Source organism: Calypte anna, chromosome Z (genome assembly GCF_003957555.1).
Source record: "Calypte anna isolate BGI_N300 chromosome Z, bCalAnn1_v1.p, whole genome shotgun sequence".
In the NCBI taxonomy this organism is placed as follows: Eukaryota; Metazoa; Chordata; class Aves; order Apodiformes; family Trochilidae; genus Calypte; species Calypte anna.
The window spans coordinates 15,893,220-15,921,114 of record NC_044274.1 but is presented as its reverse complement, the minus strand read 5'-3'; the positions used below and the strand labels follow the sequence as shown (position 1 = coordinate 15,921,114).

The 27,895-nt window shown below is 39.8% G+C and overlaps 1 protein-coding gene across 1 annotated transcript; it reads right to left on the bottom strand.

Moving 5' to 3' along the window:
* Positions 1-69: 69 nt before the first annotated feature.
* Positions 70-17,391, bottom strand: ZNF131 (zinc finger protein 131). The gene is made up of 7 exons (XM_030467374.1): positions 17,251-17,391; positions 12,714-12,852; positions 11,519-11,620; positions 10,604-10,748; positions 7,082-7,770; positions 3,865-3,995; positions 70-1,346 (listed from the first exon to the last, which is right to left on the bottom strand). The coding sequence occupies exons 2-7, from the start codon at positions 12,835-12,837 to the stop codon at positions 696-698; spliced, it is 1,842 nt and encodes a 613-aa protein (XP_030323234.1). The 5' UTR covers positions 12,838-12,852; positions 17,251-17,391; the 3' UTR covers positions 70-695.
* Between the last annotated feature and the right edge of the window lie 10,504 nt (positions 17,392-27,895).

Below are 27,895 nucleotides of genomic sequence, written 5' to 3'. Positions count from 1 at the left end.
AAAAAAAAAAAAAAAAAAAAAAAAAAAAAAAGAGAGAAAAAAATCAGTAGCGGGCAACTTGAAGCAAAAATATAAAGCACTGTAACATTACCTATATAGTCTTTTACTGAACTTTTTCTTGCACACTCTAGGAACTTTGTGGAAATTTAACAAGTCATTGTTGAAAAGGCACAGGACTTTTGTGCACAGAACTCAAGCAACAATTTTTTTTCCTCAGCATGAAAGTTAGGGACTGCTGTTAAAATCCAGCAAACAGTCTGACCCAAAAATTTACAGGTAGTCAATTGCCACTTGCAATAGAACCCACCAGATTTTGCGGATTCTTCTGCCACAGACACAATCTATAACAAGAGTTTGCTTCTGTTGCAAGAGAAAAGAGATTAAATTACTCTTACAGGTGCTCAGGGTAATGATGTAACAATGATACAAGTTAATAACTATTAAAATCCTCAGAAAGCTGTCCGCATCTCTGGTAGTTCCTGTTGCATGGTGTTACATGAATGGCAAAGTTAATTTTCACATGAGAAAATTTTAGTTGTACATGAAGAAAGCTAATTTTGGTCCACTCACTCAGCTTCCTAGGGACAGCATATTGGAAAAACTGACAGTTCAAAAACCAATGTAAACGTTAACAAAATAATTTGGTATTTCATCTCTAAACCTGCACGTTATCGTTATTTGTCCTAGTTATCCACCTATTCATTCTTTACGTCCAGTAAGTGTTGAGTTTTTAAGTCTTCAGCTTGTTCATGTTCTTCCTTAACTGCATCAGCTTCTTGATTAGGTTGTTTTTCTTCTGCTTCTCCTGGAGCAACACTTTCATATTTTACTTGTCTAAAGTCTGTTCCATCTATAAGTTCTGCCTGTACTTCTTCCATCTGTATTTGATTTACATGCTCAACATGTAACTGCTCCACATGAACTTCAGCACCCTGCTCAGTCTGAATGTGTTCAACTTCTAAGTAACTGATTTGCACCTGTTCTTGCAGTTCATCTATCTGTGTGCCTTTCACTTGATTGTCCTGTATGAGATCCTGGTGCATCTGTTCCACAGTTACCTGTGCAGGATCCACTTGTACCTGAATTACTGGTAGGACATGGACTTGCTCCACCTGTTCTATGATAGTCATTGATGTTACTGGTTCAGCTTCCACAGCTTCCACTGGAAGAACCTCTTCTGTCACTATGTGTTCTGAAATGTTATGCATTTCTTTGAGATGCCTTCTCAGCTCACTGCCTTGCATAAACCACACATCACATAAGGTGCAGTGGTTGGGTTTGTCACCAGTGTGTATTACCAAGTGATCTTTGAATTGATCCCAGCTGTTAAACACGCTGTTACAAACCTGAAACAGAAGACACATTATGTTAATCAGCCAAGAAAAACATGATGAAGAATAGTGGCTATTTCAGGTCATGGCTTCACATAATGTATCTTTGTGCTACTTGGAAATAAAAACATTACAGGTAAAAGCTGAGAAGTCAGACCCAGATGAACAGAAGACCTAGCATTTATGTATTTATTTAAAAGAGTGTGCTACTTTGAGTTGTGCATACATGGGATACCTACAAAACTTATGAGTCAGTACAGCATTTGAAAGTTTTCTTATTTTGACCTTATCAGAAATTCATGTGCAATACCATGTCTAATGCATTACGATCCATCTTGCTTTGGATGGTAAGCTACTTATGTAATCATACTGTGCAACAAAAGTGTAGTACAAGCTATGCTTTTACTGAAGTTCTATGTACCAACTTTTCCTTAACAGCTTTCATTTCCTCAGGGCATTGTGAGGCTTACCTGGCCAGACTGAAGTCTCCCATTTTGCCATTTAAGTAAAACATCTGAGTGATTCCAGAGGATGGAACTCCCTAAATTCCATCTAAAAGTACTGCCTCAACTGTAGGATTGAAGCCTTGGACTTCAGGAGGGCTAACTTTGATCTTTTCAAGTAGCCGCTTGGAGAAATCCCATGGGTTAGGGCTCTAGGTGGCAAGAGAAGGCTCAAGAGAGCTGGTTGATACTCAAGTACCACTTCCTCCAAACTCAGGACTGGTGTGTCCAAACTCAGGACTGTGTGATATAATTTTATGATATGATTGGATACACTTGAGAGAGCTGAGGGAACTGGCAGCAGTCATTTTTTGGCCACTATCTTTGAAAGGTCCTGGAGAAAAGAAGAGGACTGGAGAAAAGCCAGTGTTATTCCAGTCTACAAAAAAGCCAACAGGGAAGACCCAGGAAACTACAGACCAGTGAGCCTCACCTCCATCCCTGCTTTGGATGGAGAAAGATGATGGAAGAGCTCATTCTGGGCATCATCCCAAAGCATGTGGAGGAAAAGAAGGTTTCAGAAGTAGTCAGCATGTGTTCACCAAGGGGAAGTAATGTCTGAATAATCTGTCAAAAAGACTAAGCTTTCTACAATGGCATGACTGGATGCATAGATGAGGAGAGAGCAGTGGATGTTGTCTACCTTGACTTCAGCAAGGCTTTCAACACACCAAGTATTTAATTATTATTCTTGCCATGTGAAGCCTAATTCAGTACTCACATCATACACTGAAGTGCACCAAAAATGCTCACCAAGTATGCACAATTTTGATTTTCCCTCTTTGTTCAGTGAACCGAGATTTGACCACTACTCTAAAGAGAAAAACTAAAACAAAACAAAACAAAACCAACTTAAAAAAATCAAAGAATTGCTGTAGTTCCTGTAGTCTGACAAAACACTAATGCCCATTCACAACATCTGTGAGATGATGCAGTGTCAGTTTAGAAAGAGAAAGTTATGACACAAAGCAATTAGATCAAAGGGTTACAAAGACAAAAGAGTATGTTCAATGAAGCTATTAGTTACAAATTTGTGCTATACAGAAATTCTTATATTCAGAACAAACATCATTAAAACAAAGGTATGCTCCCAAAAATTAAATTCTGCCCAGCATAATAACTAAATGATGCAACAGCACCAGTGAAACATCTGATTAAATAATTAATTGGTTCTGTGTTGCTAATCTGCAATACTCATTGCTTTCTGTGAATAAGATCACTATCTCTTTTGGAACAAATGAAACCAATATTCAGCAGTTTTCTTCACTACACAACCCAATTTAATCTCAAACCACAGCCATTCTGTGAACTTAATAGGGTGAAACAAAAGGTAAGAAAAAGAGGGAAGAAAATGAAGTGTGTTCTTATTTGAGAATGTCACAGTGGTGGGACAGCAAAATGGCAAATAAAAATGCTACAACAGCTTCATCTCTTTCCTAGTTTTTCAGGATCATCTTTTCAAAGCTAAGTAACAGTGCTGTGAACATCTTCACAAATGCCAGTTTTATATAGTGACCAAGTATTCTATATGTCCCTCTACAGCATTTATATTTGCTTAAAAACCACTACAGATTGTAATTGTAAATTGAAGTGACTTTCCAGAGAAAGTCAAAATCCTTGGTATCAAACAGAAAAATAATAAAATGGGAAGTAAAGTAGTACTTTGTGTTTTGGGCTTTAGTGAAACATGCTCACAAGCTGGGTAACACCTAGGACACTGCATCAAGAACCTTGAAAAGGAAGTGGAAAGATCAGTAAAATGCAGATGAACACTTACCTACTCTTAAGAACACCTCTCATTTTAAGTATTATAAAGCTACATACAGGTATTTTAAATTGAACTATTTAGATATAAGAATTTATGTGCACGTTGTGGTTGATGTGATCCTTATATTTACTTTACTCAAATACTACTCTTACTACTCTTGGAGATATAAGCCCACACTTGTCTTTCCTGATCAATACTCTCACACTTCCTCAGCACAGGAAGGAGGGATCTAACCTCACACTCTCCTACTTCCACTACCCACCTGACATTCGTACAACTTCTTTCTTCCCTTTTTAGCTCCAGCTCCAGACTGACAGGCCGTCAGGTGACATTTGAGTGTGCTATTCCTGGCAAAACGTTCATGGCAGTTTGGACATTCAAATGGTTTTTCACCTGTTAAGACAGATACAGGGATTTGTAAATGAATAAAGCCAGCAAGTTTTCAGTCAGCACTCTCGACCTCCCCTCTCTACCTTTTATGTAGGTTGATAAGTACCCTGTAAAGATGTGGCCAACTGGATTACTCTATAGAAGAAGAGCAAGACATTCTGTGTAAACCTTATGTAAACAAGCTGGCAAAAACTTAATGTGGAGTCTTAACTCTTATTTAGAAAAAAAAACCAATAACAATTACCAGTGCCATTTAAAACACATTTCGGTTTTAATGGAAATTGGATTACTACTCTGAGGAAGTATCTTAAAAGAAAAGCAGCAATTTTCCTCTTTTCATCTGGTATTTAAAATTAAAGAATCAACATGAGTAAATATACAAAGTAACACATTAACGAAGGAAGTTTTTAAATAATAGAAAGTTTTATTTTAAAGAGCAATAACAGCTTATGCTTGAGAGTTGAAAATAAGCTCCATAAAAGGATGTTGGCACCAAGTGATCACTAAAATAACAAAGTACCACTACCATAAGTAACAAAAACCATCCTGCCTTTACTGTCTAAAGAGACATAAATGGGTACAAGAAGATCAAAATTCCTTTCAGTTTGGCCACTGCAGTTCAAACCTGGTACCAAACATGGAAGCCAGCTACAGACAACAGCAGGGCAGGATGAAAACAGGGCCTTATCTCTTTTTCATGCAAAGTAGCATATTAGTTGTTATAATCATTAAGTAGTAAGAAAGAAAAACTGGTGTCTCGTTTTACAGATTTCAACGTGAACAAGCACAATGAAATTCAAACAAATCAAGTACAAAAAAAGAGGAACAGTGTGTTTCTTCTGAATGTCTTGATAGTTAAATCCGTGGAGGTACTGTGGAGGTATCAACATCATTACTGAAACAAACAGCCAAATGAACTCCAAAAGAGGCTGAGATATTTCAGTGAATGAAACAAGAATCTATCCCAGATAGTATAACAGCAGTGCAATAGTTATTTGCTATTGAGATGAATGTATTTTCAGAGTTAAGGATTTTCAACCAAGTATCACAATATGTTGGTTGCAGCTGTAACAGAGGCTACAGAAAAATGTTAATTTGTGGGAACATTCCCATTAATGGTTGCAAAATTCTGTTTTGGGAGACTGTTGTACAGTCAATGTAGAAGATGCTAAACTCTCACCAGTTTTGCAGTTCAAAAGTCATTAACTTTGCCCAAGGAACCAATGGACACTACAGAGCAAAACTCACACCACACACTTTCACCTGTTCTGTGAACCAGTCACATTTAAACTGCTGCATGGAGCAAGGCACCTGTCACAGATTTATTGTGTTCTTACTCAAATTCCTCACAAATTTCCAACATATTCTGAAGACCAAATGCTTTATAGGACATTTTATCTCAGGACATATAGTTTCATTGCAGCATTCAAGAGTGCTGTGCAGCATTCAGGACTTAGAAAGCTTTTGGCTGCATGAGACTTTTTCCACTGATCTTAGAAGACCATAGTTAAATGGTAGCAAAAAAATAATTAGATTCCATGTGTTATACTTGTATCAGCATAATTACTTATAAAGTACTCTGTACTGCCTGTGATAATGCTTAGGTGCTTTGGCCCCCAAATCCTGTTACAACTGCAACCAACATATTGTGATATTTGGGTTACTCTGTTAATGGAGAAACACTTCTTAGTACATAGGAGATAAGGATTTGCAAAAGTCTGTTAAGAAACTGAAGTTATAAGAAGCTGTTAGGAATAGACTGGACACAGTGTCATATCAATTCATCTGTATCCTACACAGATACCAAAAAACTGTAATTAAAATGCTTTAATAATAAAAAGAAGCTGCAAATAGGTCTGTCAACCTTCATTAAATTCTCACTGATGACTCATGAATGTTATATTAAACAAAAACATCTGGAAAGTGTTATTTTTCAGGACCACATTTACTTTACATTCAGAGTTGTCCATATAATGCTCAGTCACTGCTCAGTTAGTAGACTTTTCAGTGAGATTAAGAAGTAGCATTATAACCTCCTATATTGTATAGAAAGGAGAAGCACAAGTCATTTTGTACTCAAAAGTAACTACCCAGATTTCAAAGGGGAAGATTTCACAGTAAAAAAATGTGCACTGTAGTAATTAAAAAAAAGTTGCTGTGGTAATTAGCAAATAAAAATTAAATAACAGATGAAAAATCAGACTTTCCAAACTAGATGATGGAAGAGAGAATTATATTAAGGGGTATTTTATACCTAATGTGCTGTGGGAGAACACCATGAGAACAGATGGAGCTATGTGAGATAAAGGTGCAAGGCATGAAGTGGTTCAAGCAACACACAAGCTGGGAATTGCTGGAGGAGTTTGGTTTTTCAAGAGGGTTATGATATTGTGCTAGGTGCAGGCTGTGAGAATGTTTTAGTTGAGATTATTATGTTAAAAAAAAGTATTTTTGAGTATGTAACAAACAAATCTATAAATCACTCAATAGTTACAGGGTGTCTATAAATGTGCAGCGAACTCACGATACAGGTTTAGTCTCTGGCTTAGTCTCTCCGGGCTTAGTCGACCCTAGTCTTTTTTTAATTGGAATTCTGCACAATAAAGTATTTTGATTAAGCATAAAGCAGAGTTCGTACCCCCCGACAATGCACTAATAGGCATTTGCAAGTTTTGCAAGATAAAGAAACCGTTTGAATGATATTCCACTGAGAATCTCACAGTTCAGATCATATTTCAACAGCAACATTTACTAGTAAAACTGTGAAAAGAAAGTAGTTCCTCAGTTTGGTACTTTTGATTAAGGAAATGTCTTAACTGCTTTGAAAAAAAATCTTAAAGATTTAACTGACTAGGAGGTAAGATTCATTATTGCCTATTTTTAACTATCTCAATGCCTCACAAGTTTACATCAGAAAAAATAAAAAAAAACAAGCAACGAAAAAGACAAACCAGCTTTTCAGTTCTAACTAGAAGCCACGTATTTCTAGCACTGAGTCATGTGGTTTCTCCAGCAGTTACCCAAAACATGCAAATACCCAAAATGCTACAGCCAAGGCCACAAGGGCAGGACTACAGCAGTTCACTTACCCGTGTGCTTCCGCAGGTGCTCTTTAAAATGTCCAAAATGGTCAAACTGCTTCTCACAGTACTGGCATATATGTATTTTTTTGCCAGGTCTTTGCTTCTTGCTGGCACCACCTTCATCAAGGTGGTAACAGGTGAGATGCTGTTTCAAAGCACTCTCTCGCAGGTACCTTTTATTGCATATGTCACACTTGTAACTCTCAGCAGAGTGTGTTTTCATGTGTTCCTTAAAATGGTAAAACAATTTAAATGAACGGTTACATTTCTCACAGTGGAATAAATTGTTCACGTGTGACAGCTGAAGTTCCACAATTTCAATACCTTCTACCTGTTTGCATGAGGGATCAGTTGCACTATCACCTTCTTCTTGGATATGGCATTTTCTCTCTCCCTGACGATACTTGCTGGTGATATCTGCCAAAAGAGCCAAAGCAGATTCATCTGATGTACCCGTTGTCTGTATGTACTTTATGGATTGCTCTGCAGAAGCTACTTCTTCAAGTGTTTCAATGCTGTCATCTTCCACTTCAATCATTCCTTCAGCAATCTCAACCTCAATTTCTACAGGCCCCGATTCTGCAGATGGTAGTGTTTCTGTGATAACATTAGAGGTTTCAGCTATCTTCCTCTTTTTCGGTTTATTTTTACCTTGTGCTTGATTTGATTCTAAGGGTGATGAATTTTCTTTGTTCCTGTAAAGCATTTGCATAAACAAGGTTAAGATCCATAACAACTGACATAAGAATTCCTGCCTAATACTTCTGTGATAAATGCTTTTCATTTTTTTTCAGATGCATGATGAATGACCACATAATGCGTCTCCATATCAGAAGCTAATTTGTCCTTAATCTGTACTCCATAGAGATGTAACATAGCATGGCTAAAGCTGCAGAGCCTTTGACATAAGGCTACTGAAGTGTTTTAAAGAGTCCTTCTTGAAAGATAGAAAGCACCTATCAAGAAAACAAGGGCAGTTAGCCTAAAGGCATAAGTATCTTAGAAATTTAGAAAGAAAACTTCCCTGAAGGAAGGAGTTCTTTTGCCTGTCTACTCAGAAATAAGATTCAAGTCCTTCTTACACTATTCACCTCTTAAGCCCCACACTGTGTGCAACTGCCTGCAGTGCTTACAGCTTGTTAGAAAACACTACAGCTGTGACATCACACCATGATTACTGCTACACATTGTACTTCTTGAAACCGCACAGCTACAGGGTGAGGTAAAAATACAAGCCACTGGGAAGAGTACTCGTTTCATTTTCTGGGCTTAAACACAACCCCCAGCTCTGTTCCTGTTCTCCCTGCATCACACACCCAACTCCTTTCTTTCAGGATGTCAGGGACAGCATGTCATCTCAAACACAGGCAGAGCTGAGTGGGACAAAGCTTTTTCAAGTTACACATGCAGGATCAACCATAGCACTTATGTGGTTCAGTGTTTTACTGCTGATCACCAGCTTTGAAAATGAGTGGTTATCTTCCCCCTAAATGAGACTGACAGGAGTGACCTGTGCTTTTACTGTCCTCTGCAGCCTGAGTAATTCTTTCAAGCAGCTTGCCCTCTATCACTTTCACATTTTCTAGTAATAGAGGTAAAGCTTCACTTGGTACCTGTAAGTTATATATCAGAGATGTGTGGCTAATGAACTAATGCAGGATACTCCATTCAGACACAGGAAAACAAAGCAGCTAAACTTAATAGTTTAATCTACCCTGATTTCTGATGTCTATAAGGTGACAGTTACTTTGCACATCATTTTAAGTAGCTCCAGGATCATGTACCAAAAGAATAATTTGACCATACTGTGTGAAACTTCAAACCTTGACGACACCACGTGAAACTAAATAGAGATACACCCATACAACACAACTGCACTTTCAGAAATTACAGCTATTTGTTCTCCTTCTAGTCTCAATTATGTGATGTGCAGCTTTTCAATGCATCAAACAAATTGGTAGCTCTACAATCATCTCTGCTTCAGCTGAAGTTTCCGGGCTTACCCCTCACTCAAAACTCTGACTAAAGTACTAAATTGCAATTCTTCCTGCTCTTACTGCGGAGAAGAAAACAGAGACTAACAGTGATACTCAAGTTTGTCTTTTCAAAATCCATGAGAATGGAAATAACCCTAAGAGAAGACTGGCTCGCACACATATTGGTTAAGAACATGTTAAAAACATGTTGTTTGTTTCCTTGTAAGCTAAGAACTACTGTATTTACCAGTAATGCATAACCAACACTGCATAAAATTATGCAATTGTAGGAAATAATTGCAGACTGATTGATAGATGGTCAACAACTCTGCTGGTGTACCCTGATTCAAAGTTATACTAATTAGAACATACTTTTTCAGTTTCAAGGTTTTTTTTAAATTCCTAAAGCAGGCAGCTAAGGTTTGCTTTTTTCCCTGAAAATTAAAAATAAAAAAGAATATGGTGGTACCATGCTTAATCTTTATAATGAAAACACCCCAGTGTGTTAGTAGAGAAGGAGAACAGGAGACACAGACAATCCTGTATCTTTTCTATTTAAAAAATTACACACTTATCCAGCTCTACTGTCAGTTTGCACAATATATACAGAATAAGTTAATTCAGAAATAAATGCTGATGTTGAAAACAAGTTTACAGTACATCATGTCATGGAGGGGTTTTTAATACAAAATGTTAGCTACCAGCTAGAGGGACTTGGGGCTAACACCACTCTCCTCATAGCTGATGTGTCTATGGGGGGATAAAAAAGAAGTAACTATCTTTCCTTGGCCTGAATGCAAACACCATTCAGCAAGCCTAAAAGAGAAAGCAAAAATAACCGTAATGGTGGAAGCACTTATTGACCCTCCCTCTGCTTCATACTGGCAGAACAATGTAGCCTGTGGAAGGTAAGAGATTGTGACAGCACTTTGTGAAAGTTAAAAAGAAGGAATTTAGAAAAAAAGCATGATGGGACAGTCACCTGCTTTTCTCAGGTGGGAGCTTGGTGATGGAGTGCAGTTCCTGATACTGAATAAAAGTGTACACACATGCACATATATATGTGTATATATATATATATATGAATAAAAGGTGCCACAGCAACATCTGATTGAATTATGATCCAGTATAAAACTGATCATAAGTTACATTCATTTAAGAATTCTGAATTGTTATTACCGGAGGTGCACTGTCACTGTACACCCAGCTCTCAGTCAGGTGTGAACAGTAAGATAACACAGAGATCTGGTACTAGCTACCACAGTGTCACAGCCCCACAGTGTCTGCAACATTTACCAGCCATGACACTTGTCATTGAGTTTCAGAGTGAAGAATGTGACATTAATTTTTTAGTCTCTATAATTTTATAGAGCCCACATTTTATAATTTTATGTGACCCACATTTTATAGTAGAAGACTATACGGTCCCACATAAGTCGAGGAAGTTCTAGGATAAGGAGCTGCACTGCAAAGTACTGACAGCCAACTCTTGTAGAAGGACTCTTGTGACTGCATTTCGGTGTTGGGAAAAAAAAGAGGCTTATGTGCTTACCTGATTTCAAGTGCTTTGATAGCTTCTAACATTTGTAGATACTCGGCTGCTTTCCAAACATCATTTGCTTCTTCCTCACCTTGGATCATTAGTTTTGCTGTATAGGTGAACTCAATTAAGTGACGAAATGCCATGTTACTTACACCTGTATACAGGCAAGGAAAACAACAGTTTCATTCCATTCCTCAGTCTCATGAACTCAATCAATCTTGCACACTTGCCTGCTCATAACTTTTCTCTCAGTACTTTAGTCAAAAGTTTTATAAACATGACAACCTTAAAAGGCCTGTGTTGGAATACAAAGCATGCTAAAGAAACATGTGAATCTGAAACAGATATGCCATTACAAAGATAAAACTATAAGATGGACAAAGAGCTGCTTGAATAAAGAGTACAGATTTAAACACAAAAATGCAATCTCAAGAAAGCCCAGAAGTTACTAGAGGTTGAAATACTGCTCCAGGAATTTGCTTCCTGTCTACCAGGAAAGCATTTCTCCTTGTATCCTGCTCTTGACCAAAGCATCTGTCACTGGCCATCACCTGCAGTATTTTTCATCTGTCCAGAATGGCTATTTGAGAAAAGATCATATATCACCCTGCTAGTGCTAAAACATAGAGTCTGACATTTGCAGTGTTTTGGGGAGAGGAAGGGGAAAAAAAAAAAAAACACCCACAGAACCTCACAATTTCCCTCTCAAAAGATACGATCAAATAATTCTTTTTCTTTTAAATATTTCTCCAGGGGAAGTTTTTTTCCCAGTGGTGCTAGTTGCTTCAGAACAGTGCAAGAACACTGTCTGGAAAGCAAATGGATATGACCGAGCATGTATGCAACCTTGTACTAAGGGTACTAGATCCATTTTCAGCTTAGGAACACAACTCTTAAGGTTTCTACTTGCATGTATTGGATTACCTTCAATCTCCACCAGTGGCTCCTGAGTAAAATCTTGGAAGAATTTGTAGAAGAACTGGCTGCAGGCAGCAAGAACAGCCTTATGAGCTTTGAAATGGTGACCTATAAGAGACAAAAATTCTGGTTTAGGATGATGGCTTCCTCACTCATAGTGCTGAACAGATGCAGGAAAGAGTCGACCCAGTCTACAAATCTATTCCAGCAGCATGTAGTCACTTAGTATGTTTGCCTGTAACAACGAATACTACTGCAGCAGTAGTACTGCAGTGCCATCTTATGCAGACCCATGCTGACATGACTGACCTCACTGAAGCTCTGCAGCTCAGTCAGATGGAGAACTCACTCATTCCACTGTTTCTCTTTTCAAATATCTAAGTTACAGGAAATTCCTATGCAAACTTTTTCCTGTAAGTCTTGGTCTCAGCTGTCAGGTTTAATCAAAGTTCTCCTTGTTTTTTATTGTTTTTACAGGTTGATGCATTTTATCTCCACTTTTGCCAGCATAAACACTGCTGCAGTGTTTTGCTCTGTTCCTGTTTTCCAGACTGTGTATTCCCCATTACTGTGTTGCCTTTTTCCTGGCCCAGGCTCCATCAGGCAGAGGTAAGAGAAACAACATGGATGATAAGTGAGCTATAAGACACCACCTTTTCTAAAAAGATAATAAACAGTTATATCTCCATCATCCCTTTAAACTAATAATTATGGCCCTAGAACACATTAAAATAAAAGTGAGTGCTCCTACCTGATTTTAACTATACATTAAAATAGTAAGCAGCCATCAGAGAAGCAATAAGTAAACCTTATTTCAAAGTGCCTTTTTTTAAAATACAGTGTTTGTACAAGTTCTCTGCATGCAGTCAGCTCAAGTTAGTGGAAAATATTTTAACATTTTGGAAATCCTTAGACAACATGCTAAATAAGCCACAACAGCTTCAAAGCAGGTTTCTATCTATAAATATTTAGCCCCTTGTTTGGAAAAGCAGAAGCAAAATTATTAATCGCTGCTGGAGATTCTGTTCATCACATGTTTTGAAATGACACTCAGAAAGCACTTGTAGGCCAGTACAGAACTGGCATACAAGAATTTATTAGCAGCCCAGTCTGATGATTGACCTGTGAAAAATCCATCATCTTACCAGCACAGCTTTCAGAATTCTCTGTATAACAACTGGTTTGTCTGGTCTGTACGTACCATCAACAATCAGAGTAATATCCGTAAACTGGTCCTGCTCACGTTGCTCATTGAGTCTATCCAAAATAACTTTATAGTGTTCGGGGAACTCCTGGATACACTCCATTGTTTCTTCAGCTTCCATGACAAAAGGACTAGCCTGCAAAAGACATGTATGAGAGTGAGGATACTGCACTCAGTAAATATTAAGCACAGTCAGATGATTATACAAACATGAAAGAAATAGCACTTTTCAGGGACTACAAAACCAACAGAAAAACTAAATTGTCTTAGTAAAAGGTTTAACTGATTTTGGCTGTCAAGTAGGAAGTGGTAGGGTTTAACGATGCAGAATATTGCCTTATTTATACACATGAAAAAACAGTCAAAGAGGGTTAGTATTTCTTTATTCTGCAAATTCAGCAGGGACCCACCTCCCTGAAAGCAAATACTGAAAGGATATAACATTGCCACAGCTAACTATTCAACAACATCACAGCAACATGTTAGAATCTTTACAAAGCTACTTCTTGGAATTCTACCAACCCACATGGGGGAAGAACAGTTGTTAAAATGTCCCTGTTTAAGTCACATTTTGCACCCAGCGGTGAACACAAGACATTTAGTTCATTTAAATAAGGATGTAATAAAGTAGTGCTTTAATGCTTCTGAGTACATAGGAGATGCCAGGATTTAATGCGCTGTCACGCCCAAGAGGAAAGAGCATCTTATCCACCCAGCCTATGAAGAAGAGAGTGAATCAGGCCAAACTGTTTGTGTGAATTTACTTTATGTAGAATTAGAACTTGTAATATATGTTAATGAATTTGTGTTCATAACCAGTAGAATTCAGGGATAAACTAAGAAAGAAGTGACCAAAAGCAGATGAGACATGTCAAGACCCTAATGGGATTAACTTCTGTCTTGGAGATAATTAGAAGTGTAAGTCCTGGCACCACTGAGACAGCTGGGCACTGGAGGAGTGCAAACACCGGCACGAAAGGCAGGATGAGGCTGCCAGAACTAGCAGATAAGGGGAAGTTTTATTGCAAGGGTCCAATTATCCTCTATAACAAGGGGATGAAGTCATCAAGAGCAAGAAAGGTAAAAAGTTCAACCCTGAGGAAGACTTTGTTACTTCATCTGAAGACCCCCAAAGACCCCCGAACACATCCCCAAAAAGACAACTCCGCCCAGACTCCACCTGTTATAAATATGTATGTAAGGATGATGTAACCTACCCTTTTACTGTATAAATATCCTAACCCTTTCCCTTAACCCTTGGAACTCTTCGTCCAGCACAAGCTGGGGGGTTCCCCGGATCCGAAAATAAATACCTTTGCTGTTTAAAGACTCAAACTCTGTCTCTAAACAGTTTTGCTTGGCCTTTTTTGGCTTCACCTACTTAAACTTCTTTGCCTGCAAGGTGAAATAGCCTTTGCCAGCCTCTTGAGACACATATGCTGGTAACCTGATGGCCCTTCCTACCTTATTTATACAATAAACACAGCTGGGGGTGGAAGTTGCAGAGGTCCTCAAACCTGAAGAGATTGAACAGAACCCTATGTCTGTGGATGAGATGCAGATGTTAGACTGCTGTTTAAGCAAAAGAACCTCTGGAGAGAGTCTGTGTGCTTTAATTAAGGCATTTCACAAATTAGCTCCAGGCAAAATGACTTTCAGAACCATGCAGAAGCAGTTTTCAACTCCCACTTTCTAGAGCTTCACACTGAGAATGCCTGAGAGAAATCAGACATTTCAGTCACATTAGCACAGAAACATTGTTGCTTTCCACATTCTAACTCCCTTTGAAGAATGCAATGTTTCTGACTAGGCTTGAATGAGTCGTAATGGAAGGAGAGAAGTACACTTTTTACAATGTTATACTTAGGGTGAACAAACCAAAGGGAATGAGCCTCTGGTATCAACACATACAGTGATAGAAGGAAAAGTCTCCTTCAGTGAGGAAGGAATTTTCTTCAGAGTACTATGAGAAAACAGAGAGTAAGTGCACCCTGACTCGTGGTGCAGATTCTTGTTTTACATTACTGGAACTGGAAAGTCCTGAGTCCAAAACTTCCCTGTACTAACCAACACTCTGGAGGAAAGGCAGGCCATCTAAAGGGACCTTGATAGGCTTGAGAAGTGGGCCCATGCCAAACTCATTAACTTCAATAAGGCCAAATGCAAGGTCCTGTCCCTATGTCAGGACAATCACAAGCACAAGTACGGATTAGGCAAAGAACAGATTGAGAACAGGCCTGAGAAGAAGGACTTGGGTGTTTTGATTGATGAGAAGCTCAACATGAGCTGGCAATGTGCGCTTGCAGCCCAGAAAGCCAACCACATTCTGGACTGCATCAAAAGAAGCATGGCCAGCAGGTCAAGGGAGGTGATTCTGCCCCTCTGCTTTTGTGAGACCCCATCTGGAGTACTGTGTCCAGTTCTGGAGCCTCCAACACAAGAGACATGGAGCTGTCAGAGTGAGTCCAGAGGAGGGCCATGAAATGATCAGAGAACCAAAGCACCTCTCCTATGAGGAAGACAGGCTGAGAGACTTGTGGTTGTTCAGTCTGGAGAAAAGGAAGCTCCAGGGAGACCTTATAGTGGCCTTCCAGTACCTGAAGGGGTCTGTAGAAAAGGTGGGGAAGGACTTTTTACAAGAGTGTGGAGTGATAGGACAAGGGCCAATGGCTTTACACTGGAAGAGAGTAGATTTAGAATAGGTATTAGGAGGAAATTCTTCACTAAATGGGTGGTGAGACCCTAGAGCAGGTTGCCCAGTGAAGTGGATGCCCTCTCCCTGGAAGTGTTCAAGGGCAGGCTGGATGGGCCTTTAGGGGCGATGGTCCAGTGGGAGGTGTCCCTGACAACAGCAAGGTTTGAACCAGATGATATTTGAGGTCCCTTCCAACTCAAACTATGGTATTTCATGCTATCACTGATTTGTGATTTGTGTAAGCTCGTGTGATGAGCAATGGAAACTGGACTACTGCACTTGTTTACCAAGACTTTCTTGGGAAGACACAGCCAGCTACTGACTTAACCTTACTAGCTTGCAACACCCAATGCATCTCATATAATCATAGAATAGAATCATAGAATGGTTTTTGTGGGAAGGGATTTTAAAGATCATCTCGTTGAACCACCCTCCATGGGCAGGGACACTTCCCACTAGACCAGGTTGCTAAAAACCCCACCCAACCTGTGCCTGAACACTTCCAGAGAGGGGGCAGCCACAGTTTTCCTGGGCAATCTGTGCCAGTGTCTCATCCCCACAAAAGGGAAGAATTTCTTCCTCGTATCCAATACAGATTTACCTCTTTCACCTTGAAACCATTCCCCTGTTTCCTATCACTCCACACCCTTCTAAGTCCCTCTCCAGCTTTTCTCTAGGCTCCCTTCAGGTACTGGGAGGCTCTCCCTGGAGCCTTCTCTTCTCCAGGCTGAACCATACCAATTTCACAGCCTGTTTTCACAGGACAGGTGCTCCAGCCCTGTCTTGGCATCCCTCCTCAGGACTTGCTCCAAATCATCTCAGATGACAGGCACACCTTCTGCAGGTCGGCTTTTACAAATCTACCTCAGTGAAGCCATCTTATTATTACTTATTATCCTCTGGGACCACAACAGGAACTCCTCGTGCTTTGGGAACATGGGGTTTCTCTCCTCACAGGTCTCACACCCGAATGCAGGGGGGCAGAGCAGTGTTACGGAACTCAGGAGACCGGGAGGAGCAGGCTGAGCGCTGGCCGAGCAACCGCCATCTCAGGAAATGGCAACCTGAGGTGCGGCTGGCGGGCCACAGGATTTTTTGGGGTTTGGTTTTTTATTTCAGGTGACAGAAACGGGAGCTTCTTGTGCACTCTGCTGCGTTATTTTCCCTCAAAAGTAACAACCGCAGAGCGAGGACAGCAGCCCGCAACGGTGAAGGCCTCGCCCACGCCGAGGCGGCCCCGGTACACTCCCGGGGTAGGGCGAGGCACCCCCATTGCCGCCGCCTCCCGGCTCGGGGCTCCGCCGAGCCCCCCCCGCCCCAGACTCCGTTTTCCTTCCCGGACTCCGCCAACCCCGGCCCGGCCGCCGCGCGCGTGCCTCCCCAGCCTCCTGCCCGGGCGCCCCCTGGGCAGCCGCAGCCTCCCGCCACCCCAGCCCCAGCCCCATTGGCGGGAGCGCATGGCAGTCAGAGCAACTTCCGCCAATTGCAAAGCGGCAGCAGAGCCCACCCCAGGCGGAGGAGCCAATGAGCACCCGCCGAGTCCCAGCAGCGGGAGAAGGCGGAAGGCCTACCCCGCGCCAACTGCCCGCCGGGCACGGGCGCTCCCAGCGCGGCGCGGGCGGCCACCGGCGGGCGCGAGTACCCCGCGGGAGCGCCAGCGGTGAGGGGACCCGGCCACTGTTGTCCCGAGCCGTGAAACTGGTAGCATCGCCGCCTCGTTAGTCCTTATTACGTCATCAAAGCGCGCATTAAATCGATCCCTTTTCAACTCGCGGCCGGGTCGCTTCCCGGCGGCTCAGCGCCCCGCGGGGTGGGGAGGCGGTGCCGGTAGGTACTTACCGCGAGGAGCCTCTCGTCCCGCCGCGCCTACCCCGCCGTTACCGCTTCCTGCTCCCCAGCACGCTAGAAAGCGGGGCGGGCGCCGGCCAATCGACTCGCATTCCCGTCCTGCACTGCGCTGAGGAAGTGACGGCAGTCACCTTTTACAAGCAGTGCGCGCAGGCGACGGGGGGCGCGGCTCGGCGGCCCGGTGCATTCTGGGAGTTGTAGTCTTCTGGCGCAGTCTCCGCACCGCCGGGAGGAGCCGCGGTCGAGGCGGGGTTCGGGACTGCCGAGGAGCTGGCAGTGCCCAGGTGGCGCGGAGGTGTTGGTTCGTGTTGCCCTGGGCAGGAGCAGCAGCGGCATCCCTGGCAGCGGCCGGCACCCAGCCCCGCCTGGCAGGAGGCGGCATGGGCTGTTCCGCTCCGGGGAAGAGCGGGGCTGGCGCTGGCTGCTGGCTGCGGCGGGAAAGTGCAACCAAATCCGCCGTTTCTGCAGGATTTTTTCCAGCTCTCTGGTTCTTATATTCTATATACATCCGAATATATAAATTCCTAAGACTCTGTGCAGTGTTTTATAATACATTTTATGATACAAGAAAGTTTCTTAGTAGTGATGGTTTGTAATGTAGTATAGAAAAGTCTGAAGTCAATTTTATGTTCCTTTTATTTCCTTGTGTTATTGTTTAGTGGCTTTGCTAGTGCTGTTGTTCTGGTTAGGTCAATTTAGAGTACTGTTTTCAGTGGAGAAGTTTTCTGCCACACTTGTTCTTAAGCAGCAGCACAGGAGAAATGTTTATGCCTCTTGCATTTTAAAACTATAAAAATTAGCTTTAAACCATTGAAGATCTAATTTTTAGTTGAGGAACTCTATCTCCAATAGTGTGTAATTCAAATTGAAATATCGCCGAAGTTACCTCTATAGGACACAAATACAACACAAGAATTTAAAATTTCCATTCCAGCACCTACTTATCCAGACGTTGGCAGTTTCCTTATTTTTCATTGATTTGTGCTTTTTTCTAACCATTTGCTTTTTTTTCCATGGCATTTTACTAGTGTTTCTTTTTTTCTTTTTTCTATGGCTTCATCCTTCTAACTGGTCCATCAGGTTAGATGGTAGCTTTTAAATTAACAGTTCATAATTTGTCCTAATAGCTTGTCAAATATAAAACTAGACTGATTGAGCTATGACTTTTCAGGTTCTCCTTTTCCTCTTGTAAAGATGGGTGTGGTAGTTCCCAGGACTACCTCTAGGATTTCTGAGAGTCACATTACAAAACATTACTTTTTAGTTGTAAGTCTCAAACTGGTGCATAGTGCATTTTATTTACACAAAGGGAAAAAAAAAAAGATTAAGCAAACATACAAATTATCATTATCCATATCTCTAGCTCAACCTGTGTTAGCCACTTGCATGGCTAAAAATGCTCTGTATTTTTTCCTTTTCCAGAATCACCTCAGTGACACTGTGGAGAAATATGTATTTATTAAGATAACCTGATAAGCCTTCTGTACACAACATACAACTGTGTTTGAGAGTAATACCAACATGCAGATGTTCTCTTTTAGCACTGCGTTTGTCATGGCAGTGCTGAACAAGGAAGAGCATATCCACCCAGACTGAGTGTTGCTCACCTCTCCCAGGCTACTTTGATGTGAAGTAGCAAACAAATACTAATACTAAAAACCAGTCAGAAATGTGTGAATCATACATTTCCCTTCTTCAAGAAAAAGAAACCACCAAAACCTCTCCTGTCTGAAGCAATGAACTAACTAATAAAAGGCAGATGTGAAACCAAGAATTCAGAAGGCATGCTCAGGTGCAGGACTGAGCAAAACCTGTTTTCCAGAAGCTGGTGATTCAGTTTATAACTGAAGACCAAAAGGGATAATTAGCTTACCTAACACAAGGCTACCCTACTAGCAGCCTGTGACCTCCACACAGCTTGCTGGAGAGTTCTGACTGGCTTCCCAAATAGTTCTGAAAGCTGCTTAATGCACTTGTTAGGCACCCAGATGTCCCACCATCTTGTCCCAAATCAACATCACAGGATTCACCGAGGGAGGTGCCAAACTGAGGTAGCTACAGTGTGGCCTCTTCTGATCTCTTATTGAAACACGCCTTACCAAATGAACTGTTGCTCCTGGGCAGATAGCAATCATTTTCAAGAAATCTCCTCTGTATCAAAGGGCTCAGCATGTCTCCATTGCACAACAACTTGTTCTGTGTACCAAAGGGCTTCACTGTCATGCCTAGAACAAGCCAGATGTGTGCTATCATGCAAGAGAAGAATATTTCTGTAGATCCCCTTTGATAGATATGCCTAGTGAAACAATACCAGTGATTTAATCAAGTTTAATCAAGTTTACCTCAAGTTTAATCAAGTTTAATCAAGTTTTAAAGGAAAATAACTGTGGGTCATGCCTCTGACAGAAAGCTGTTCTGTTAATCCTCTCCTCTTTGCTACTTCAAGTGAGAAAGGAAGACAGGAGTTAATGGAAGCCCAAATGATAGTGGAAAGGGAAACATAGAATGCTTGAAAATGATAGTCTGCTAAATTGTGAACTGATGTCAAAAATCCTTATACCTTATCTCTGTGACTCAAAGAGGTCAGCTTGCTCCTTTCTTATCTTTCTATTTTCAGACGAAATGCACAGCTGTGACAGGATGCATGTTAGCATCTGTTTCAAAATTATCTGCTGCCCTGGAGAGGCCACACCAAATCTTATCTACTGTGTGCAAGTGTCATATTTTTGTGGCCCCACGAAGATCAGCTGACCAGGGAAATCAGAGATATCAGTGTCCTGTGAACACTGTAAGAGAAGGAAGCTGAATTCTATCATTCTTACCCAACTATTTTCTTTTATATTATTTTAAATATCACGAAGAACAAACGAGTCAAGAAGTTCATGTCCATCAACTTCATAAACCGTAGTGATTTTGATTCTGCAGAATTATGTCAAGCATGCTTAAAAGAATCATATAGTGGCTTAGTGCTTACATACCAGAAGGTGCTAAGCACATAGCTATTTTTTCCCTTTATCCAGAATATAGAACCATAGAATGGGTTGAGTTGGAAGTATCCTTTACAGACCATCTAGTCTAGTTCCCAAAATAAATTCAGCATGCCTTGGCTAGGTCAGCACTTTTCCAGGAACCTCCTAAAGAAAACCTCTGTTTAAAAAGTTACCTGTTCTAATTATAAAAATAAATGTATACCACACCATTTTTGTATCAGTATACACTGTGCCCCACGTGTAGAATTAACATACATTCACATTATTTACCAAGATTTTGTGTATACTGCCTCTTCAGAGGCAACCCACATATTTCAGAAACAAATCTTCTCTAACCTGATTTGTAAAAATGCTTTGTGGGGTTTTTTTGGTAAGCAACAGTGGACATAGAGCAACAGTATGTGTGATACGACTTTTATAGCTTATTTAAATAATCCATTGATATCTACAGAGTCTGGAAAGCATTAAAGATAAACTGACAGAAAATGTTTTGAACTAGCCCTCTATCAGTGATGCAGTTTCATATATCAGACACACTGAAATGCTGACAGTTAATTTTAAATTATTCCTTCTTTCAGGCTGTGTAACCTTCCTTGAAAACCACGGAACTATGGACCATATTATTGATGGGAGAAATTATGTCTGGCTGAAAAGTTCGTAAAATGTTGACTATAGATATAAGCTTACTTTAGAACCTGGAGACAACCAGGAAAATATTCCATGTGCAGTTAAGATAATATTAAGAGCAATAAAATGTTGAAAATTTATGCAGCCTGGAAATAAGTCTTTCCAGTATCTAGAAGATTATTTTTTTTCCCTCAAGAACTTCTTTCCTTCTGTCACTTCCTTCCACCTGTCAAGTTTACCTTCTATCTCTACCACACCATGTGTGACTGTGCCGATTGTAATTCAACTGTAACTTGGGACACACAAGTGGAGCAGCTACCAAAGCACCTGCACTGGGGAAACAGCACCTGGCCTCTGATTGTTCTGTCTTTTAAGTTCTTAAGACTATCCTCATGCACGATACACGTTGTAAACCTCAAACACTGGCTGAAACACTGGCTGCATGATGATTTGCCTGAACAATGGAGAATGAGGTCCTACACTTGGCTTCAGCACTACTAGATATGTGAAATCCCACATCATCCTATAATTATGTGTTTTGTAACTTAACTCAGGCACATGTATGGCTTAAAGAACCAACAAACATTTTATTCTTAACCTAAAATATGCGCAAGCAAGCTGTCATGAAGCATTTGAAAAAAGAGGAATATAATTTAAAAGTCTTTCCTGTTAATTATGACTATTATTGCAGTCATGGGATAACTAATGCATTTAGTTTTCCAGTCTCTCGTGAATTCCTGCTAGCTGTGTTGGATAGAACATTCTGCAGCATTTTTTATTGCCATAAGTTTGCTACAAGTTTGTCTCACTTTCATGTTTCATTTCCTCTTCTTGAGCTCTTTCAGGAAGCCTGGCAATGATTGTGATGCAGGATCAGCACAAATCCCTACTTTGTTTTTCTTCTTTTCTTTTTTTGCTGACAAGAAGAAATCAGAGAAATTCAGCTTGCAGTTTAGAGCACTGGATAAAATGCTGATGGTGCTAGACAGGTTTGGGACGCTGACTCAGCTCTAGTGGGGATACTACCACCCCCTTAAATCCAGTTCTTAAGAGTTATATGCCTGAAATGTAAGTAATCACTACTAAAGAACACAAGGCATACATGAGTAATATTTTGAACATGTGTTCCAGCCTGAAGACATAAAGAAGTGAAAATAAAGGTGAGGATTTACCAGAGTAAAATGACAAGCTGGGACTTCTCTCTCCTAGAAGACTCCTTACAGATGACGAGCCATATAAACCTCTTTCTACTGGAGATATGTTGGGACATGTGTGATGACTGTTGCTTGTCAGGAACAGGATTCAATTGCTTTTCAAGTTCTGCAAGATGACTTTGTGCTTTTGGAAAGGGATGAGGAGACACAAAAGTGGGTATTGCTGTTATTGCATATAATTAGAGAACATGATATGAAGCCTGTTGGGTGTGAATTCTCAGAAAAGCCAAGAAGTCCATCCAAGTACATATGAACATATGAATTAGTGGCAGTTTCATAGAAGCAGCAAATAGTGATTGCTTGAATTTTGCAGAACAGATTTTTTCATGCCTTTTCTGTTAGCAGTGATGTTGAGTAGTGTGATGGCTTGTGCATGTGACTTTCAAAGCTGTCCTCAGACAAAAACTCATCATCTTTTCACTACTGTCATTTTCTTTCTTTGAAACATTGAGTTATTTTCTCTCTGTTGCATTCTATTCCCTTTATTCTGGAATGCTATTACAGCTCTACTATTCTGAATTTGACTTTTCCCTCAACTAGCTAAAACCTGGGAGACCAAAGCTGTAGGAAAAATAGAAAGAATGCAAGTGTCAAGGTAGGGCTAATATGTTTGTCAGACATAATAGTCTACAGTCTTTGCCGGCCCACTGTCAATTTAATACTGAAACAATATTCTGTATTCAAATTTCACTTTGTCTTCATTGTTACCTTCAATAACTGAATCTATGGAAAAGAAAATATGGGACTGTAATATCATAAGATAGGGTACTTCTGTTACACATATTTCATCCAAAACACAAAAAGAGAATGTATGTTATTTAATAAATATAATTTCCAGCAAAAATGTGAACTCTCCAAGAGAACAGAAAATACTTGGAAATCTGAAACTAGTAATTTTTTGGTTGGTTGGTTTTTCCCTCCACATTAGTGTGAATCAATCACATCTACATTACATTCTTTAACATTAAATCTATTCCTGTCTATTTAATCAGTAAGCATTTAGCACTTGCAGAAGATGTGCAGTTTTCCAGATGGCTATAGGGTACATCCATTGCATTTCAAGCATGAGTTGCAGATACCAAATAGCTATATATCAGTAACTGATACTGTAGCTGCTGAACATTTGACAAAGAAGAATCTGCCAAAGGCACAACTTCTAAGCCAGTATAGCTTTATTAACAGAAGTCAAACCTAGGCAGGGGTTGAATGCTATGCAATGTTGCTGACTCTTTAAAAATGAAGCTGACAACAACAGGAAGAGAGTTACTGCAAGTCCTCCTTGCATATCAAACTATGTTTCCTGATATAAATCAGCTACAGATCTGGCTCTTCCAGACTTTCATTAGCATTCAAAAAATAGGAAGCATCCAGTCTGTTCAGGAGCTGCTTGTTGCAAGCATATGTATCAGCATAGCTCTGCCTTTGCTTTTGAATAAAATACATTTATTAAGCAGTTCAATTCTTCCACCAGTCCTCAGAAGGTCCATATTCCTTTACAATAATTTTTTTATCTAGGGACCACTTGAGGTACTTATGCTTGGAGTTCCTATGGTACTAGGAGGCCACTTTTTGTGAAAATAACTTTTACTTATGGTGGGAGTAGATGTCCAACAATATTAGATTCCTGTGTGCTGCAGCAGTGAAGTGTCTTAAGTGAAAACTGTCACTTAGACAGATCTACTCTTGTATTTTATCTGCAAAGTGTTTCAGCAGTTCACAAATGATTAGTACTGTAAGTGCTTCTATGTTGAAAAAGCAACTGCCTTTGAATTTCCAAGATAGACATAACAATAAAAAAATATGTAGATTTAGCCAGCTACACCTGGATTATTTGTGCTGGAAACAATCTTGTTGATTCAGCAGGTTGATTCAGCAATCAACCTGCAAGATTTTGTATTTGGAGCCAGAAGTATTTTAGTCTGTCAGACTCCATTTAATGTAAAACAATCTCCATTTTACACTCGGATTTCTGAATCTGTCCCTAAAATCTCTTACCATCTCCTGCAGACCATGTTTGTAGCCACTGCTGTACTCTCAGGAACATAAAGTAATATAGTACAACAAAAAGAAATTTGACAAAAATGTGTTGTCCATTTTAAAATCACAATTCAACAGCTCTTGAAAGCCAACTTTTTCGTACAAATCCCTCTTATTCATTAGCTGAACTCAGTTCTCCCTTCAGTTTTCATGTATTTTACAACACATAATCAAAGAATAGGCTTGAACTTCCTTTAAGGTTCACTGTATGTTGCCACTGAATCCCACGTTCTATGCTGTTGTTGTAAATTCCATTCCCTGGCTAGGGATCAGTGCAATGAGCTGTGCCTGGGTGACCTGTTATAAATCATTAACAAGAGCTCACTTGTACAGGTATTTCTGGTGAGACGACTTTAAAGTCACCTGGAATGAACTGCTGTGGATTTAGCTGATGAATCTTTTTTTTCCATGTTTCCTAAAGATTTTTATTGGATATAATGACTTTGAATGGGAATTGTATGTATGCTTATGATACTCCTGAAGTAATGATTACATTTACACCCTCTGATCTTAATGTAAAGAGAACTGTCTGAATATAGAAAAATGGATGGGTTTAGTTCATTTTCTTTGCAATCATTGTTCCAGATCCTTAATCACTTTAGTTATGCATTGACTCAGTGCACCATACTGGAAAGGCTAATGCTACCTGCCAAATTTCTGGTCCAACTGCATCATTCCTTTAGAAGGAGGAATCATTGATCACTGTGTAGTATATGAGATCCATATAGGAGATTTTACAGATACCCTGCTTTGGGCAATGCATAATTACATTTGCTTCTTCCTGGTTACTATCCCCAACACCAGGAGCCACCAAGCAGAATCACACCAAACTGAAGGAGTTTTCAGTTTTCTTCTGTAGACTGCAGAACTCCCAAGTATTACTAAATACACTAAATAAAAAAATACAAATGATGTTGCATAGTCTGGTCTTCTTAACCAGCTTTTGTGTGTCATCAGGTAATTCGTACCTTCCTACAAACGATAAGAGGACCATTGGATTTAGGTTTTAAGTTCATTGAGGTGACCTGCAGTCTGATACAATTAATGCAGGATAAATGCAGACAGTAAATAGAGCCAATAAGGAACTCAGAATACCTGTAGACATTCAGCAACCAGGGTGAGTTTACATTTGTAATCTGTGCAATGATTATAACTTTGAACATGTCTGATAAAAAAAGATTTTCCTTGCTAATTAAAGTGTGCTACAGATAGGCTCAAGGAATCTGAATATCCAAGCAGATAACCAAATAATTTCTCTACTAGATCAGACCTTTAAGTCTCATTTTGGTTTTAAGTACACAATTGCACGTATCAGCTCTTCCTTCATTAACTGAAACAATCTCATGTCCTATATCAAAGGATGTCAGCTTTTGTTTCTTCCTCTGAATTCTGAGGGATATGCATTTAGTTATCTTATGCTGTTCTGGATCTTACATAAGAGGAGGACGAGACCAGTATTACACCACTATTATTCTTTCATAAGTTACTTATGAAACTTCTAATTATTTTGCTGAACTTTACTCGTATATCTCTTCTTAGCCTTCACTTAAATTACTCTTTATTTACAGCATTTAACCAAGAGTTTAAGGCCTCATAAACAAATGTTGATTTGCTTATGTAAGCATTAAGTTAACCTCAACAGCCTGTTTTTGTTGTAATTTATTCCACTATAAAGTATGAGTAACACCACACAGTTACACTGTTATAAAATGAGAAAAAAAATTAAAAGAATGAGTACCAACAATCTGCCAGTGGACTTTGAATCCCCCGTTTGTGACATCCTTCAGTCACAAGAGCAAACAGACACTCAAGACCTAAGATCTCATGACAGGATTTGTGCTGTATCTCTGCTCTGCCTCTGTCCTCTTATTATTTGTACATGTTGCAAACCACTACAGCAGACTTTACCAGAATATAACTACTCACTTGAGATTTTTTCTTAAGAAACGAATGAGTTACCAATCTAAGTAACAGAAATAACAAACATCAGTTCGTTTATAAGGACACTGATATTTTTGTGCTCTGATGCTTTAAAAAGTTTGAAACATGTCAAAAAAGGGTTCTTCAACAAGAAGAGAAAGGGACTGTTATTTCCAGTGGGACCATTATTCTCCACAAATAAGAAAGAAAGCAAGTAGAAACAGGATGATAATTATAAAAATTATTGTGTGAAACTGAAGACTTGTCCAAATTAGAGTTCATAACTGCCTCCTGCAGTGAAATTGGAACATACTCAACAGCTAAGAAAATACTTCCAGTGGAAAGCAAAATTAAGACTTAAGACAGTAATTTCTTTAGAAGTTTTGGACAAAGGGCTGCAGGAACCTACAAATTCAAGGGAGACTAATGTAAGAAACTGAGTGGTCAGACTCTTAGATTATAAATTTAGCAATTATTAACATCTTTATTCTACTGTTTGTAAAGAAAAAAACAAAGATAGAAGTGGATTTTTTCCCACTCTGAATGGATAATGCTGCATACTGAAGTTTAGACATACTTAGGGTTTATATGTTGAGAAAACAACTGAATTAGATCTATCTAAACCCACTGCAAAATTACGATATTCCTTATCACTTGCTTTAAAAAAGAGGAACTTTTTTCCTCATTAAATCTTGAGACAGAACAATAACCTGAGGTAAGATGAATGTTATCTAGCAAGATGCTCGTGGCTTATCACCATGACTATAGTTAAGCTCTTCTTAATGTTGTACAGTTTATAATAAGTATAATGTAATAAAATAAATAGTATAATAATTAATGTTTCTTGACACATGATAATTGCTACTAACAGCTCCTTCTCATCTCTTTGTAAGGGAACTGAAGGCCTGCAAGTGTCTCTGTGTAGTGTAGGGGAGAAAATATTAACTTTTCCATAGGGAGCAAGGTACATTTTCACACTCCATGTGTTTTCCATGACAAGGTAGATGTTTTTTAAGTCAGTGGCTTCAGCTCCATTTACTCCACTGGGACCCTTTATTTTTCAGTGCTGGTGAACTGCTTCAGTACTTCAGCAGCATTCACTTGTATTACAAACAGCTCATGGGCTCAGCACTTGTTAATCAAATCCTTTGCACTTCCACCTCTACAAAGCTGGAAAAGAAACAGGAGTGGAATATTGCTCTTTATTTGAGACTCTTTCTATCTGAGATTCCATAATTGGCAAAAGTCCACGTGTCAGTCAGGACTGAGCTGCATTTTATTCCTCTCCTTATTAACACTTGATCTGTACCTGCTTTGTTTCTTTTTGGCTGCTGCAGTGCTCATTTAAGATTTGACAGACGTGGTGCATACTAAGCACTTACTTGCAGCCAACATTGCAGGGCTTTATTAGCACTTTATTAGCATGCAAAATCAACACCCTACCCTGAAGCAGGAGGTTTAATCTGCCATCTGGAACAGGAAAGAACATCATGGCAGTTATGAGGGCTTAGTCCCAACAAGGTAAGGAATACAAGGATGTGTTTCCTTAAGAAAATTCTACCTTTAAAAAAATAAATAAAAAAAATTGGTCCCAGTCTGATATCTATTTTCTGCATCATGTTCTCCAAGACTATTGAATAAAAATTCAGATCTGTGTCCTTCTTTCCACTGATGTGAGCATGGGATTTCTACAGGATAAACCCCAAGCTCAGCAGTTCCATTTCTCTCACCCAACGGGAAGCATAAAGCTCACCCATGCAGGAGGCAAAAAGTCTCAGGCCACAGAACCAACCAATATGAGTATCTCCATGTTAATCTCTAAGGGTACACCAAGTTCTTAAACATTTA

Excerpts from the sequence above, each read along its gene's own strand:
- ZNF131 (XM_030467374.1), bottom strand. The coding sequence starts at position 12,837 with ATGGAAGCTGAAGAAACAATGGAGTGTATCCAGGAGTTCCCCGAACAC. Across the intron at positions 11,621-12,713 it reads TATTACTCTGATTGTTGATG|GTCACCATTTCAAAGCTCAT; the intron begins GTACGTACAGAC and ends TGTCTCTTATAG. Across the intron at positions 7,771-10,603 it reads ATCAAAGCACTTGAAATCAG|GAACAAAGAAAATTCATCAC; the intron begins GTAAGCACATAA and ends AATGCTTTACAG.